The sequence below is a fragment of the Centrocercus urophasianus genome, unplaced genomic scaffold (genome assembly GCF_019232065.1).
Source record: "Centrocercus urophasianus isolate 14NV4802_14NV808 unplaced genomic scaffold, USGS_Curo_1.0 seq_15, whole genome shotgun sequence".
NCBI classification, from domain to species: Eukaryota; Metazoa; Chordata; class Aves; order Galliformes; family Phasianidae; genus Centrocercus; species Centrocercus urophasianus.
Genome location: NW_024884697.1, coordinates 19,222,757 through 19,238,558, shown reverse-complemented (window position 1 = coordinate 19,238,558; position 15,802 = coordinate 19,222,757). Strand labels below are relative to the sequence as shown.

General features: G+C 38.7%; 1 protein-coding gene across 2 annotated transcripts; it reads right to left on the bottom strand.

Annotated features, from left to right (window-relative positions):
- Positions 1-258: 258 nt before the first annotated feature.
- ZNF800 (zinc finger protein 800) lies at positions 259-15,420 on the bottom strand. 2 transcript variants are annotated; one of them, XM_042816195.1, is made up of 6 exons: positions 15,336-15,420; positions 14,680-14,787; positions 12,422-12,517; positions 8,426-8,569; positions 3,963-5,718; positions 259-2,543 (listed from the first exon to the last, which is right to left on the bottom strand). In XM_042816195.1, coding segments are annotated over exons 2-6 (2,058 nt in total). In that variant the 5' UTR covers positions 14,741-14,787; positions 15,336-15,420; the 3' UTR covers positions 259-2,542. The 2 variants fall into 2 exon arrangements, with proteins under 2 accessions (XP_042672129.1, XP_042672128.1); XM_042816194.1 differs by having other exon boundaries at positions 259-2,539.
- Positions 15,421-15,802: the final 382 nt, after the last annotated feature.

Genomic DNA, 15,802 nt, shown 5'->3' with positions numbered 1-15,802 from the left:
AAACTCTATTACAAATTTGTAGGGTTAGTCAAAAAAGAGCAATCAGCAATCCTTTCCCCCTCCTCTGTACAATCCCTGCCCCCCTGCCCCATCTCCCCCCATTCAAGATAGCAGTACAAAAAGATTTTTAAAAAAAAATCACTCATTTGAACAGGTCTATCATATTCATATTCATTTTCCTTACAGGAAAAAAGAGAAAGCGAACCTAATCCACAAGACAGAAAGGAGACTCAAGCATCAAAAGAGCTTCGCAGCAGATTTAACTTAATGGAAGATTTAATTTTAAAAAAATGGTGTGACAATTGCTAATTATTAAGCTACATCTTCAAAAGCAAATACACTACTCACAATCTCAACTGGAACAAAATGATTTCTCTACATGGATGCAGAACTGGAGATCCTTTTGCAGAAAGCTTCTTTGAAACAGCTATAACTTTACCTTCTAGAATTTCAAGATGCAGACTGCTCATGTATCCAGAACAGGCAACGGAAACCACACATAGCTGAAAAATGAACTGTTATTCTATTACTATTCTGGCTTTTTAACTTCTTAATCTTAACCCATTGGTATTCAGGAACATGACTTAAATTGCACCTAAAAAGCAAGAAGTTCTTCCTTTCCAGAAGAATAAGCAACAATTATGGCAGATCTTATATTCCAATCACACAAAGAGTTAACATTCTCTGGCCACCAACATAATTCACAATGCAAACTAGATAACTCAGTTTTCTTAGTAACAAGTAAACACATAGCCTATCTCCTTCAATATCTGTATTCAATTTTGTTTTAAAAGGATCTCAAAAGCAAATGTTGCTTAATTAAAAAGGAGATACCTTTACAAAAGACAAAAAGTCAGTATCAAAGTGTCAACCATAAGGTGGAGAAACATTCACTCCACAAGTGCCAAACTTTTAATATCAAAACCAAAACATTTATTACAACAGCATATTACAAACAACGAGTTTCAATGATCAGATGGTAAGCTTTACAAAAAATGCAAAATTGTACTATCTGATTGTGGAATGACAGATACTCCAGGTTTACAAAAACATCTTTCTGTTTATGCACACTTAAAAGTGATTTCCAGTCTGCTTTATTTTCAACCAAATACAGTACATTTATCCAAACAAAAGCATGTACATTCAATATAGAACATTTTGAGCAACAGCTACGGTCCAGTTCCCATTCACAGTACTTGTAGTGCAATGCACTAACAGGGCCAAATAGTTCTCTATCCATAAAAGTATTTTTACTCCTGATCTTGTGATCAACAATTTTAGATATATTTTATACAAAAAGTATATATGAACACGAGGCATCTCCCTAAGTAAAGGAGTAAACCTATATAAAAAACACGGTATTTCTTCTGATGTACAGTACCTTTCAAATTGTAGCAATTTGACACAAATCACTAAACAAAATATTTTCTAAAACGCAAAACAAAACAAAACAAAAAAAACACTGTTGCACGAAACCCACCAAGAATTCCATAATGGCAGGCATGCAACAGGTTTCCTAAAGTCCTGGTTAAAAGGTTAAAATAAAAAGGATCTAAAACATTTTCCAAATTATACAAATTCAAGTGCTATCTATAGTGGTCATTTATCATATCGAGAGAAAAATTACTCGGAGTTTCTCTCATACTATCCTCCCTTTTTATTAATATTTAATGAAATAAACTAACATTATAAGTGGTTGTGCACAGATTGTCTGTCTATAACACATCGACGAATATTCACTACCTTCATATTAACATTAGTGTGTTGATCTTTCAAAAAATAAATTGAAAAAATAAACTGCAACTATCATTAAAGTGCTTGTTGTATCATTTTTTTAAAAAATAATAAAGAATAGAGGAATGTGGATATTCTTGTAAACATCCTAGATGTTTATCAAGTTGTCCAACGAACCACGCGTGGAAAAAATATGGACATCTTTGAAGCGACTGTAGTATAGAACATCCCAGAACTGGGAAATTAGTCTATATGAACAAACTGATGTTATGGCAAATACTAAAAATTAGTACAATCCAGCCAATATACACTACGTGTTTGCTCTTATACATTCATTTGTAATAAGTTTAAAACAGTATATAACAACAATTGCCAAAGTAGGATATCACAAAAAAAGTCAGAGCTGTTAGCAATTAGCACTATCAGGGAGGAACAGTACGATGAGCTCTCTGAAGATGATTTCCTAAATGAGGAACAAAAGTCTTCTTCCAAAGCTGTTGTTTGTCAAGTTGCCTCTGTATGGGTTTTTTTTTAAGTTCAGAAAGTTCGTATCAAACCTCAATTGCATAAGATAAGCACAGTTAACTGCTAATTTAGAAGCACAAGTGCATTTCAACTACAGCAGTGTTTTGGGAGGAGGCACTAACTACATGCAGTAAGAATGGATGTAATTTAGTAAGAAAACAACAGCTTATGAAGATATTTCCTCCTTATAGTACCATTATCAAGATATTAGCAGTTCCAACACCACATTAAAGTCTTTTTCATGCAAATGAACTCCAAATTTTCCGAACATCACTTGAACCTATCTGAGAAGAAATGGGAATAAATTAATACTTTGCATTTACCAGTACAATCCTTTCTTAAATTACACAATATAAATAACTCATAAGCTCAAATTTTTAATTTACCATCAAAATACAAAAGGCCTCTTGAAATCACCATAATTCAAGGTCCAGCTCAGCTCATTTTTTGAAGTTCCATCCCATTTAACCCAGATTTGCTAGGAAGCCACATGTTTCACATTATGTTTTAACATAACTAGGTAGCAATTCACTACAAACGCTAAACTCAAATCAAATTACCTTCTGGGATACAGAATTTCAGAGTAAAAAGATGGAATAAGGCACATATAACTTGGTTTTCTTTTCACCAAATATGCATGAAGGATATTTCTGAATAAAGATGTTAAAAACTCTTATAGGTATCACTAACGTCTGTCCAGTTCATTTTTGTACAATCCCCAAACCTTCAGGCATCACTCAGTCATTCTGTAATACAAAATTATCACCTATGTCTATTAATTCCCTTTTTTAAAGGTTCTCTTAAAAATCAGACCCTCTCTAATCCTCTAATCTCTAATCTAAAACGAAGGCAACAGAAAACTAAGAAAATACAAATACAAATCCCCCAAGTGTAAAAAAAATCCCAGCATTCTGTAGAGGCAGAAATTAAGAAAATTCTTGGCCAGAGTTGTATAAATATCTAGGCTAAAACAAACAAAAAAAACTATGAGGTTCAAACATTTTAAAAAATGAATCACCAGAAGTCTCCAAACTTGTGCTTATATAAATAAGTACTACAAGGATCAAAACCTTAATCTGACAATTTTTAGAAGTGTCCTTAGGATCCTAACTCCAACTCATTTTAAACCAAAGAAATTAAGCACCCAAATTACATTCAAAGAACTGTTCTATGCCTTTCTGTGGACAGAACACAGACAATACACATTATATATACATATTTATAAAATAATAATTCTAATATGTCCATAGAGAAATTTTCTGCCAACAGCTTTTACCATGGTACTTTTAGTGCTTCTTCAGTGAGGCTACTGAGGTGTTCATTAACAGGCTACGTTATTCAAATGAACCAAAGGCACTGATAATTTGAAAACATGCTATTTTAGAAATGTCCTTACATTAGCTTGATTACAATAGATGCCTTAAGGCAATTTAAAGTCAACTCGGTACAGCTTAATCTATATTCTACTCCAACTTCCTGCTATGACAAATTTAGAAATTAACTCTTTTCCTAAACTCTAAAAAAAAAAAAATAAATAAAAATTAAGAAACAATTCAGACATATATCACAGTATTTAAACTGCTAAAGCTGCTATGGATCTATATGTTTTTGGCAATATATCAACAACAGAACATAAAAGGTAGTTGTTCCTGTTTTGTTTGGGGAAAAAAAAAAAAAAAGACAAAACACTATATTTTCCTCACCAGACAACAGCTTTAGATCTCGTACTTCTGCCTTTGGTTTTGTTTTCTTCAGGTGAATGAGATACATTCGCCTTGTGGGTTTTCTTATGATGTTCTAGAAAAGCTTTTCTGGCAAACGCTTTCCCACACTTATTGCATCGGTGAAGAGAAAAGTTTTTTGTTACTTTTACTTCAATGCCAACATCAGCTCCTTCATACTTTTTATTGGGCGAATTAGAGGTGACATCGTGTTTTGAACCAATCTGTTTTGTTTCATCCCTCTGAGGGCCTCTTTTTGTCACCTTATTTAGAACCAGATCAATTGGCTTTTTTATTGCTCTAATTTCTAAACTTGCAGTTATTTTCCCAAGGTAGCGTGGTGACTTTTTATGAACTACAGTTATATGCCTTATCACGTCACGTTTGCGACGTGTTTCATAAGAGCAGAGAGGACACCTGTAGTATTTAACATAAATGTTATTTCCATCTGTGTGTAATTCAATGTGCTTTGTCAAGTTCTGTTTCGAAGTAAACTGGCGTTTACAGAGTTTACAGTAAAGCTGCTTGAAGTCAAAGCCAGCTGAAAGTTTTGGCTTCCTGGTTTTTTGCTGGCCACCTGCAGCAGATGCATTGGTTGACTTAGAAGTTGATTTAGTAGTTGATTTACAGGTTGATTTAGTGGTTGACTTAGAGGTTGATTTAGGGTTTTCAGAGTCCTGTTTAACTTTATTTTTCTGTGCTGACGGTGTGTTCTTTTTCTCATTTGAATGATTTGTTCCCTTTAATTCATTCTGTGGAGAAAGAGCGATGGAAGGGGGCGAAGGTTCTACAGAATCTGCTGGTTCAACTTTTAGTTTTATTTCTGTTCCATTGGCAGTATTGTTGGGCCCTTTCTCTCTTTTAGAGTTCTTTCCAGAAAGAGTTATCTTGTGAACAATTTGCATGTGCCTTTTCAGCATTATTTGTGAACTATATTTTCTCTTGCACAGAAGGCATTTGCATGCAGTTAAATTGTATTCAGCCTTTGAAGACGACTTTTGTTTTCGGGTCTTAAAAGATTTTTTAGCAGAAACTGTATCCAAGAACAAAGGTTGCCCAGGCTTTGTAGCTATATCAGGAGTAATGGAATCCCTTCTTAATCCTCTATGGACTTCATCAAAATGCCTTCTTACGTTGGCTTTTGTGGCAAATGATTTATAACATACAGGACAACTTCTACCTAATGCTACAAGAACGTTCTTATTTCGGCCTTTTGCAGAGCACAGATTTGGTTTCTTTTTTGTTTCTATGTACTTCTTCAGCTCCTCCATCTTTTTTTTGTGTACTTTTCTAATATGCCGGCGAACACTGCGTCTAGAATGAAATTCTTTTCTACAAAGACAACAAACCAACTGGTGGCCAAAATCAAAATTATCCAAAGAGTCCACTTCAGGTGTTACTGCTGGGGGCTGCTCTTCAGGAGTAGGGATCACCTTGTTTGTAACAGGATCAGCAGGAGGTAATTCCACAGTCTCCCCAACCGGAGCCGGAGCTGAAACAGCCTTGGATGGTTCAGTGCTGGGTTCCTGTACTGGTACTGGAGCTTGATCAGGAGCACTACTACTTTCTGTGTTCTCATCTGGGCTATCAGTCCTTGACACATACTGAAATACAGCATTCTGATTCGTTTCTATAGGGTCTAATCTAACTATATATTCTTGCTTATCTACTCTTGGATAGATTGCTTCCAGGAGGTCACTTATGGCTTGACTCTGTTTATCATTTATATCTGGAAGGTCTGGAGGGAAAAAAAAAAAGCAAAGACATTTTTAAATGATTTGGCAACTTACATTAAGTTTCACAAAACTCGAAGTGTCAATTCAGACACCAAACATGCACCATTGTTACTATTTTTCTGATCTTTCACACAGAAAGGCTTTGAGTAATCATTTTTAATGTATCAGTATAAGCAACACTCTTACTAGAAGCCGACTGTGGAACTACATCCCTCCAGTATGCTAATGTGGAAGCCACCTAAGCTAAAAACTAGTTTGCTTCAAATTAAATTGTTCTCTAGAAGTCACTATCAATTGCAAAACTAAGGACATAAGATTGTGCTTGTTCTTAGGTGTGCAGCTAATCTGAAATATAATTAAAAACCAATTTTCCTACTGCTGGAAACAGGCATCCTCAATAAATTAACCCAATTCTGGAAACAAGCTCTTTGCCATGAACTCTGAACAGTCCCTTAAGAGCCAACGAAATGTCTGCGTAACCTGAGCATTGTGTGAGGACAGACGTAGATGAGACAGAACTTAACTTCTGGGGCAGTGAAAACTGTTAGGACTACCAAAACACTTGAGAGACTTAGTAACAAATGTAAGGACAAAAAAATCCTATATTATTTTAGAATTTTTTTTTTTTCCCCTACTAATTTCTCAAAAGAATTCTGTGAAAGAATTTACTTCAAGAAATGACTCCACTGAGCTTCTCCGAAAGTTCATATTGAAAATACGAAAATGAGTTGAAACAGACTAAAAAAAAAAAAAAGCAAGAAAAGAAGATACAGTGGTTCTCCTTTACTAGCCTAAGCAAAAAAAGAAAACATTGCAAGTGTTAAATTTGCCCTTGAAGTACTGTTTTAATATACTTACTCTCAAAAAAGTTCATTCCGATGATTTTGAACCATTTACATCGTTGGCTACTGCAATGATGTTACGTGCATTGTATTTTTTAAAAGCAAAAGTACCAATAATTTTCCTGCCTTTTTTTTTTTTTTTTTTCTTCGTGAGAGAGATACCCTAAAGGTTTTGTATTATGAAATGAAAAATGAGATTTAAAAAAAAAAATAAAAAATCCCATTTGCTTACAAGCTACTGATGATATCACAACCCTGAGAAACATCCTGTTTTTAAATGCCAACTAAGTTCAATGATCTAGTTTCTAGCATTGCAGGCTAAACATCAGCACTGGCACAACTAAAACCCCCGTGCACTAACGTAAAAACATGAGGTACTGAGATGATCCCATTTGAAATTCTTCAAAATGATTTGAAGATCTCCTTCAAGGCAGCAACTTAATTCAGAGCATCTAGTATTATTCTTTTCATCTGGAGAACATAGCATTATCGCTTTCATTTGTACCCTTCCTAGTGAACAGTGAACTCTATCAGCCAAGCAGCCAATTAAAGGAAAGCTAGCCAACAGCTAGACTGGAAGTTTACTCAGGTTAATCTTATTTTACTTAGACATTCCTGAATTTAAGTCGCATGTACTTATAATTCCATAGTTTTTGAAACATTGAGGTACAAAGACACTAAGGAAGAAAAATCATCATCACACCAATGTTGATGAAGACAACAAAGACAACCATGATAACAAAAGCAGCTTTACAAAACACTTTAGATGCTGGCACATTTCTCAGTTACTCAGCTTTACTGACATCAACAAATCATTATCACTTGAATTGAATCTTTAATAGTTTGTTGTTGTTGGGTTTTTTTTTTGTTTTTTTTTTTTTTTTGCAAATACATTCATTTTTTTCCTTTTAATAATAAAGTTTACTCTCTACAAAAAAGAACGTGGGCTAGACATGATCACAAAAATGCCCCAAGAATATAGAATAGTTCAGTCGGAAGGGACTTTCAAGTCCAACTGCCTGAGCACACATCAGCGCTAACCAAAAGTTAAAGCACATCATTAAGGGGTATTGTTCAAATGCCTCCTGAATGCTGATAGCCTTGGGGACATCAGCTACTTGTCTATCAAGAATGAGAGATGTTTGACCACCCTCATGGTAAAGAAATTTTTCCTAATGTCTGGTCTGAACTTCCCTGGTGCAGTTTTGTGCTGTTCCCAGACATCCTGTCTGGTTCCCAGAGGGAAGATGGAGGTGAAGTGATGAGAAATGAATACAGTATAACTGAAGAAAATGTCTTCAAAAAGGGTGATTTCTCAGTTTGTGTTTCATGACTAACAATGAAGGATTGTATCTGTGATTACCAAATACTTCCCAAGTACAGGAAAAAATGACACACATCACCTACATCACTCTACATGATCCAGCCAAACTCTTTTTGAACTCTACTGATACAAAACCGAAATGCCTGCTTAGATTCAAGCTTTTCTATGAGACTCAGTTTCTCAGACCATGGTGAGCTTTTCATTATCTTCCAGAGGGAAAAGAAACCAAAGAAAAAAAAGTGGAAGAATTAAAAAGAATTAAAAATCATTAACAGTGGCATCTTTTGTTAAAGCACTGGACCTATATTCTTGTCTGATTATATTTGTTTGATTATTTTATGGGTCTGTGCTGTTAGTGCATATTCATTCAGCACTGTAGCTTCTTTTCTACCATAAAGGTTATCAACATACGTTACCATTTAAATTTAATTCCACATCAGTTTTCTGCATCTTGTTTCTCGTGCATTTGTACGAATGGTACAAAAAAGGGAAATTTCTCAATTTCAGGTGGCTTTATTAGATATTACAATTAGGAAAACTTACTATCATCCATCTGAAGACTTGGAGGACAATAAAACTTTTTATGAGTAATTAAATTTGGTAATCCCCTGAAGAGACTCCGGCACAATTTACACTCAAAAATGGTGTCCACATCTTTCAACAAGATATGCTTAAGTTGTTTAGTTCCTGTAATAAAAGAAATATTATACTTAAGGAAGGTTTTCCGTTCATTTTTTTGACTCGCATCATCACATGACAGCAAAAGCATTTTATAAGACAACAATCATAACAGTATTTCATCTTGCATTAATGCTATTTCACTGCACAGTTTATGATATGTAATCAACTTCCATTATGAAAATAAGCCTAGTTTGAAATAAATACATAAAAATTAAAGTTTACACATATTACAGTTTATTTACAGCAAACAAACAGAACGACTTGGACCAAAAACCAACAGCTGACATTAATAAGGATTCCATGGTACAATATTTGGTTGCTGTAATACAATTTTCTAGGAGGAGGGAATAAGCACCTAGAGACTTTAAAAAAGCTCATCATGTTAAGAAAGCAATAAAAATGCAGCTATTTCACGTAATAAATTATGAGGTAAGGAAAAAAAAAAATACAACAGAGTGTAAGAACGAAGCACAAAGAGCTAACATCAGTGTTACTACATCCAGGCATGTGATACAAGATAAAAGCGATCGTACTTATGGAAGAAAATAGAACTGGAGACATATTTTTAGCCTGCAAAAAGAATAAAATAACTTAGAAAATTTTCCCTTAAAACACACATTGCTCAACAAAATGTGCAGGTTTTCCAAACTACTGTATACATATGCATTGTATATTCAAAAATAAAATATCCAAACATGCAAGGATAAGTCTGATCTAGAACTGTAGGTTTTCCAGCTCCTGCCTTGCTTAAACTTTGAATCTTTTGTTTATATTACACTTCAAATCCATTCCTTCATTTCACATCTTGCTAAAACTATGAACATAATGGCCACAATGAGCAATGAATCACTGAATGATGAATACTTACCATGCCAAACAAGAAGAAAACACTGGCTACACAAATTCAGCTAATTGCTCTAACTTGATTTTATTTTTAATAGAGGAACAAAACAAAATTAATCTAAATTAGTCAAAACAGCAAAACTATAATGAAAGTTGGCAAAGTATCAACAGTGTAACAGTCAACTAAGAAACAGTAAAAATGGCATCTAGATATACTTTTCCAGCTGAAGCAGAAGCTCAAGGTTTTGGTCAACGTGGACAACTAAGGATTCCATTTAAAGATCAAACTTAGTCACACTGCAGAATTACGTTCTAAACAAAAAGCTTGTTCAAATACAAATAATTCCATAATTGTTCTTCAAGGTGAACAGACCTTATCTAGTCAGCTTTCTATTTCTTGGCCTAATAATGCTATAAATCTTTTTATAACTGCATTTTAGTAAAGCACAATACCTTCTTCAGGTGCTTAAAAACAGGACCCAAACTTGACTACCTGAGGCAACCATCCAATTTTTTCTCTGCCTATGCCTTCCCTGAGCCACTGCCTTATGTTCTTGTCTTTTTCTCTCACCACTCTTCCCCTCAAGCGTTATCAACCTAATCTTCATCTGACCTGCATTTTTACAGACAACAGACCACTGGAAAAAAACTTGCATTTATTGAAAAATCCCAAATTTGAGAACTGCATGAAGTTCCCCCTAAGGACATGTTATTTACTGAAATCTCACCCACAAATACTTCAATGCCTGCATGTAAAGAAAATAACATGAAAACACAGCTGAACAGAACTGAACATGCTCCATGTAGATGAAATTCCAGTAAGTCACTATCTATAATCCAAATAAAAGGCCTCAAGCTTGGTGTCAGTACACCATGAAATAAAATTTGACTTGTGCTGTCAGTGCATATCCTAGACACAAGTATACCCTTCGAATGGAAAAAAGTCATCTAATTTACCTCTCCTTCCTAACCAATCCTTCAATCCCTCTCTCCCACCCCTCTCTCATGTAATAATGAAAGTTCTCTACCCCTCAGTACTGAAGGACTGTCTAATTCAAACTATCAGCCTTAAGAATTTTGAGGACTTATATCAGAGGTCAGACTAGATGATGCAGTGGTTCCTCTGGCTTCAAATCTTTCTTATGCCGTGAAGCTTTTCATAAGAGTTAATGACTTAATGGGTCCTTGTGGATTATACAATAGACCCTTCCAAACTCCTGAGTTTGGAAGAGAAAATAAGTTAAAGCAACCATTGGTTTTGTTGACTCATCAGGCAGAGAAAAAGCAAGCATCTGCACATTCTTCACCAGCTACCGATTGTGGCAAGAAACAGTCAGCTTTCCACCAGCATATGCTTCCTCCAGTTTACCATAGCTTTATTTCATAGTTGCATTTCATTGGGGCAAGCAATGATGTAGCTATAGATGTAGGTGACAGAATGCATCACTACCAAAAGAAACTGATACAGAGTATCAGTCACTGCAAACAATTCTCTGGCAGAAACAGCCAAGGCTGGGCCCTCAGCAAGCAATTTCACTTTCCACAAAACCCTCAGCAGTTCACTTTCTCATAGGAGAACATTCTATTCTACAACAGCATTACAGAAGTCCAGAACTTCAAGGCCAGGCTGGATGCGGTTCTGGGCAGCCCAGTCTGGTGGTTGGCAACCCTGCACATAGGAAGGGGGGTTGAAACTGGATGATCATTGTGGTCCTTATCAACAGGCCATTCTGTGATTCATTCTAAGATTCATAGAAGAATGCTGTTTACTATATTATGATTTTGTTGCATTTGAGTCTAGCATAATTAGAAAGGAGTTACTAATTAATTTGTTATCCTTAACGCTCTTTACGACTGGAGAAGCCTTCTGCTAAAATTGCTTTCACGGTTATGGCTTTAAGCTCTATTTCTTCAATGTTCCTTTAAGAATCGAAAGAGCTCCTTAGCAAAATGAAAAGCTGTGTGTTCAAAACTAACTTGCAAAATCTTGGTCCAAGTCATTTTGCCTTCTGTGCAACTGCCACGAAGACAACAAGGTAAGCTATCAATTAACAAATGCCAGAAAGGACAATCTAGAAGCTGCCTTGAGACAGACAACTTGCAGTTTGTACTAGTGCCAACTAGTACTAGTAACTAATGGTAACTACTAGTACTACCATTAGCCTCCTTCAAGTCAAAGGGCCCTGACACACATATTTGAGGCTTTATGCCAACTTCATTCAAGCACTCACACTTATAAATAAAGTTGCTAATGATGACTCTCATATTCAGTTTTCTTTTTTGTATGAAGTTTTTAAATGCAGGTGGAGAACATACACAATACTATGTCATTCTACAAAACTCAGACCAGACACACAGCCCACTGCATACCATCAATGACTTACATGTGAAACAACTACTTCATAGACATAAAGCTCTGTTGATTTATATAAAATCTTTTCATGTAACTACTTAAAAGCACAAACTCAGCATTCTTGCACTAAGTTTGCTCTGCCACATCAGAATTGTAGAACCAGCTTGAAAGCATTACAGGTTTCAATCACCCTTGGTACGCTCATCCAAACACTCAGCTGTTATTCTTAGGTTCACTGCTATGAATTGCAACTCCAAAAAAAAGTCAAGGAACACCATAAAAGCAATATGATACAGCAGTACTAAAAAGTTCAAGGCAAATATTGAATTTTGTCTGCCACTCAAGAGTTTTAGTATGAATTCATTAATAACAGCTGGAGGGATGACATAAAGCAGAAGAACAAGCTATTTCTTAAGGAAAAAAAAAAAAAAGGTTTTGAAAGATGATTATACAGCAGGAGTTATAACTTGACCAGCGTACATGAAAATGCAGACAAAAAGAAATATCACTTTATACCAAAAACCCATCCATATTTTACAAATATGTAGAAAGTCAGGTGTTGATTTTTTGTTTTGTTTATATATACACTAAATCTACCCTAAATAAATAACTGTTAAAATAAGGTAATAAACTTTTCTAAGAGTTAAGCCACGGCTTTATACCTGATCGAAAACACTCGATGATTTGCTGAATACCAGATTTTGATGTTTGCAAAGGCTGCTGTAATAATGGAGGATCACCAGGTTCCAATATATGCACTGAAATACATAAAAGATAGTAAGTCATTTGAGAAAGCAAAGACGATTGTTATTAAATTATAGATTTTCAAAGAATAGAATAAGCTAGCTAAAGTGAAAGGCCAAGAATGCAGTACAAGCTGTCTTAGGCAAAAATTCTCATCAACAGTGAATTAAAAAATAATAATATAATAAGATAGTGACTGTTCCAGACATGATACCTTCTGAGAGTACGCTGTCATCTTGATTAGTCAAAGCAAGAATGTACTCAAAGCTGTGAGTATCAAACATAAACATACTGAACCATGCTGGCTCATCAGAAGTTTCCATCAGTTAAGGCAGCTCCCCAAAACAGGCTACCTGACTCCCATCATTCAAACCAAAACAACAAAGCAGATGTACAAAAAATTACCAAACACATCTCTTCTGAACGTACTACATTCAGTGCTGTCACTGCACCCAGAATTTACATCCATTCCACCATGATCAGAACAAAGCACAAGCATATCTAGCTAGTATGGTCCAAAGACAGGTACCATAATAGTTTTCACAATAAAACGGCATTCAAAAAATGCTTCTGGTTCAAGCAAACTGCAGAAGTAACAATTTAAAGTCTCATGTTACACTGGAATCTTCATAAAACCTATTATAAGATTTACCCAGCAAAAAGATTATCAACTTATTCTGATACACAGTGCTCACGCACACAGAATTAACAGCATTCTGTTGCTGTATATTCAAAAACCAACCAAGCCTTGCTCAGATGGAATACCAAATTTACACAAATACCAGCACTTACTCAAGCACAAGTTTGCAAAAATCACGTCAGTCATCTTTGTTATGAGCAAAACTAAACTTGTAGCTCCTCCATTGGCTCCTCTGTTGCCCATTCTATGACGCAATTAGACCATTTTTAGGTCTCCATTTCTAATGCCAGCACAAAGCAGCTCTACGAAATTTATGTTTTAGTAAGGAGCACTAACAGCATTGTGAAAATCTATTTAGGTTTACCAACTGCAAATAGAGTAAATGCAGGAAATGCAGGATGTAAGGTTATAAGTAAATTCAAGCTGAAAAGAACATCAGAAAGAAAAAGCAGTCTAAGAAAGGAACGATAAAATGAACACACCACACGACTGTGCTGACCCCATAATATACTGTTACATATGAACACGTAACAACCATTACAAATCAGTTAATTGTTTAGGGATTTCTAACACAATGACATATTGTAGTCTACCAGCCCATTCCATCTTCTTCAAAATAGTGTACTTTGGGTTGCATACTGCCCCTAACATGCATATGCAACAGCCACTGACATCAAGGAGCGACATACATGAAGCAGCCATCACACATCACTGTTATTTGTAGGGCAAGAAAAGTATTTTAGCCTTTATAAAACACGAGAACAACTCAAAGCCATTTCATCTTAAACGCAAAAAGTGTTTCTTCTAGCTGAACAGTATCTTCTCTCAAATTACAGTTAATTAAAGTAGTATAACCAAGCTTCCACAAGCAGACTTTCAAGTACTAATTCCAAAAAAAGATGCCTTTCTTTTTCAAATACAAGCAAAAGCATCCAAATAACAAATTACACAGAAAGGCAAGAAGAAAAGAACCAGGTTTACTTTTAGACTACCAATTGTAACAACGGGCATAACAATTACAGAAAATCAAGCGAGCTAGCTGAAACTTTCAAGCACTTTCTACTGGCAGCATCTCCTGTGTCACATAGCAATGGGATGCAGACAGGAGGTTTAGGACTTCCAGGGTTTCCCCCCCACCTTGACAAGAAGATCCTTGTGCTCATCTGAGCTCACCAGAGGAGGGTGAAAGTAAAGGGATACTCAAAAAATGCAGGAGATCGCCAGAAACGTCATTTAACAAGAAAAGAAACTAAAGACAGACCAAGACACTCCACTTCTCAAAACAAGAACACTTGGAATCTCTACGTGTTTTCTCGCCTGCTTCTGACAGGCACGCAGTGCCCACCTGGAGCCACGGGTTACAACGAGGCACCCCACAGGATCCGAGGAGTTACACCGAGCAGGTTGAACTCGAGGGTACTTAAGGACAGCTCCAGCATAATCCAGAGCGGCGGCACGCCCCGACCGCCCCCCGACGACGCACAGCTGTCACCCCCCGGGCTCCCGCAGCTCCGCACGGCCGCCCCCGCGCCGTACCTGGCTCGCAGCAGCCATGGTGGTGGTGCTCCGTCTGACAGCACTTGTCCCGCAGAGGCATTTTCCGTGCGCACGACCCGCGGTCCTTCTACATGCAGCGGCTCGCTCCTGCCGAAACGAGCAGACGGCCATCAGCTCCACGGAGCGAAAGGGCGAACGCCGCGCACCCGGCTCCGCGGCGGCCCCGCGCGCTCGGCCTTCCATTGTTTGCAGCGGCTCTCCCGGAGCGCACGGCCCCGCCGCTCCCGCGCGGGGCCCGCTCCAGCCCCGCGCCCGCCCGCCGCCACCTGCGCCCCGGCCGCCCTTCCCTCCTTCCTTCCCTCCTTCCCGCCCGCCCTCCTCCTCCTCCTCCTCCTCCTCCTCTCCCCTCAGCCGCGCTCGCAGCCCCGCGCCGCTCCCCACCGCCACCTCGCAACTCCCGCGCGACGGAGGGAGCGGAACCGCGCCGCCGGCAGCTCGCCGGGCCGGGCCGGGCCGGGCGTGAGGGAACGGAGCAGCGGCAGCACCGCGGAGCCGCCGGGCCGCCACGCGCCAGCCGCGGGGAGGAAGGGACGGGCGGGCGGGCGGCAGGTGACAGCGGGCGCCGAACGCCGCCGGCGGCAGCAGCAGGGAGCGGCGGGCAGACCGCCGCGGTACCGCCGCTCGCCGTCCCCTACCTGGGAGCGGACGGGCGGCCTCCCCCGCCCCGAACTCCACTTTATTCGCCCCTGTCCCGCCAGAGCGGCGGCCGCTGACCCCGGAGCCGGATGGGCACAGGGGCAGGAAGTGACTGCGGCCGTGGCGGCGAGGGGCCGCGCGGCGCGCAGTGCGCAGGCGCCTCTCGACCGCCGCTCCCCCGCCCGTGCCGCACAGGTGCCGGGCGGCGGCACGCAGCCGTTGGCGCCGGGCTGCGGCGGGAGCAGCTCGGCGGCCGAGGGAGCCCGGCGTCTTGTCCGCCGCAGGGGCTACGCGGCGGCGCTCCGGCGTGCCGCCGTCCGGACGTTGGCGGGAGCAGCCGCCGTCGCTCGCGATGGTGCCGCTGCCCTGTCGCAGCCCGGCCCGCGTCGTTTGAAAAAGTTGTTGTTGTGGTTGAGTTGCCGAGAAGCGGCGTGAATCGATGTTTTCCACGCCTGGAGGACGGATT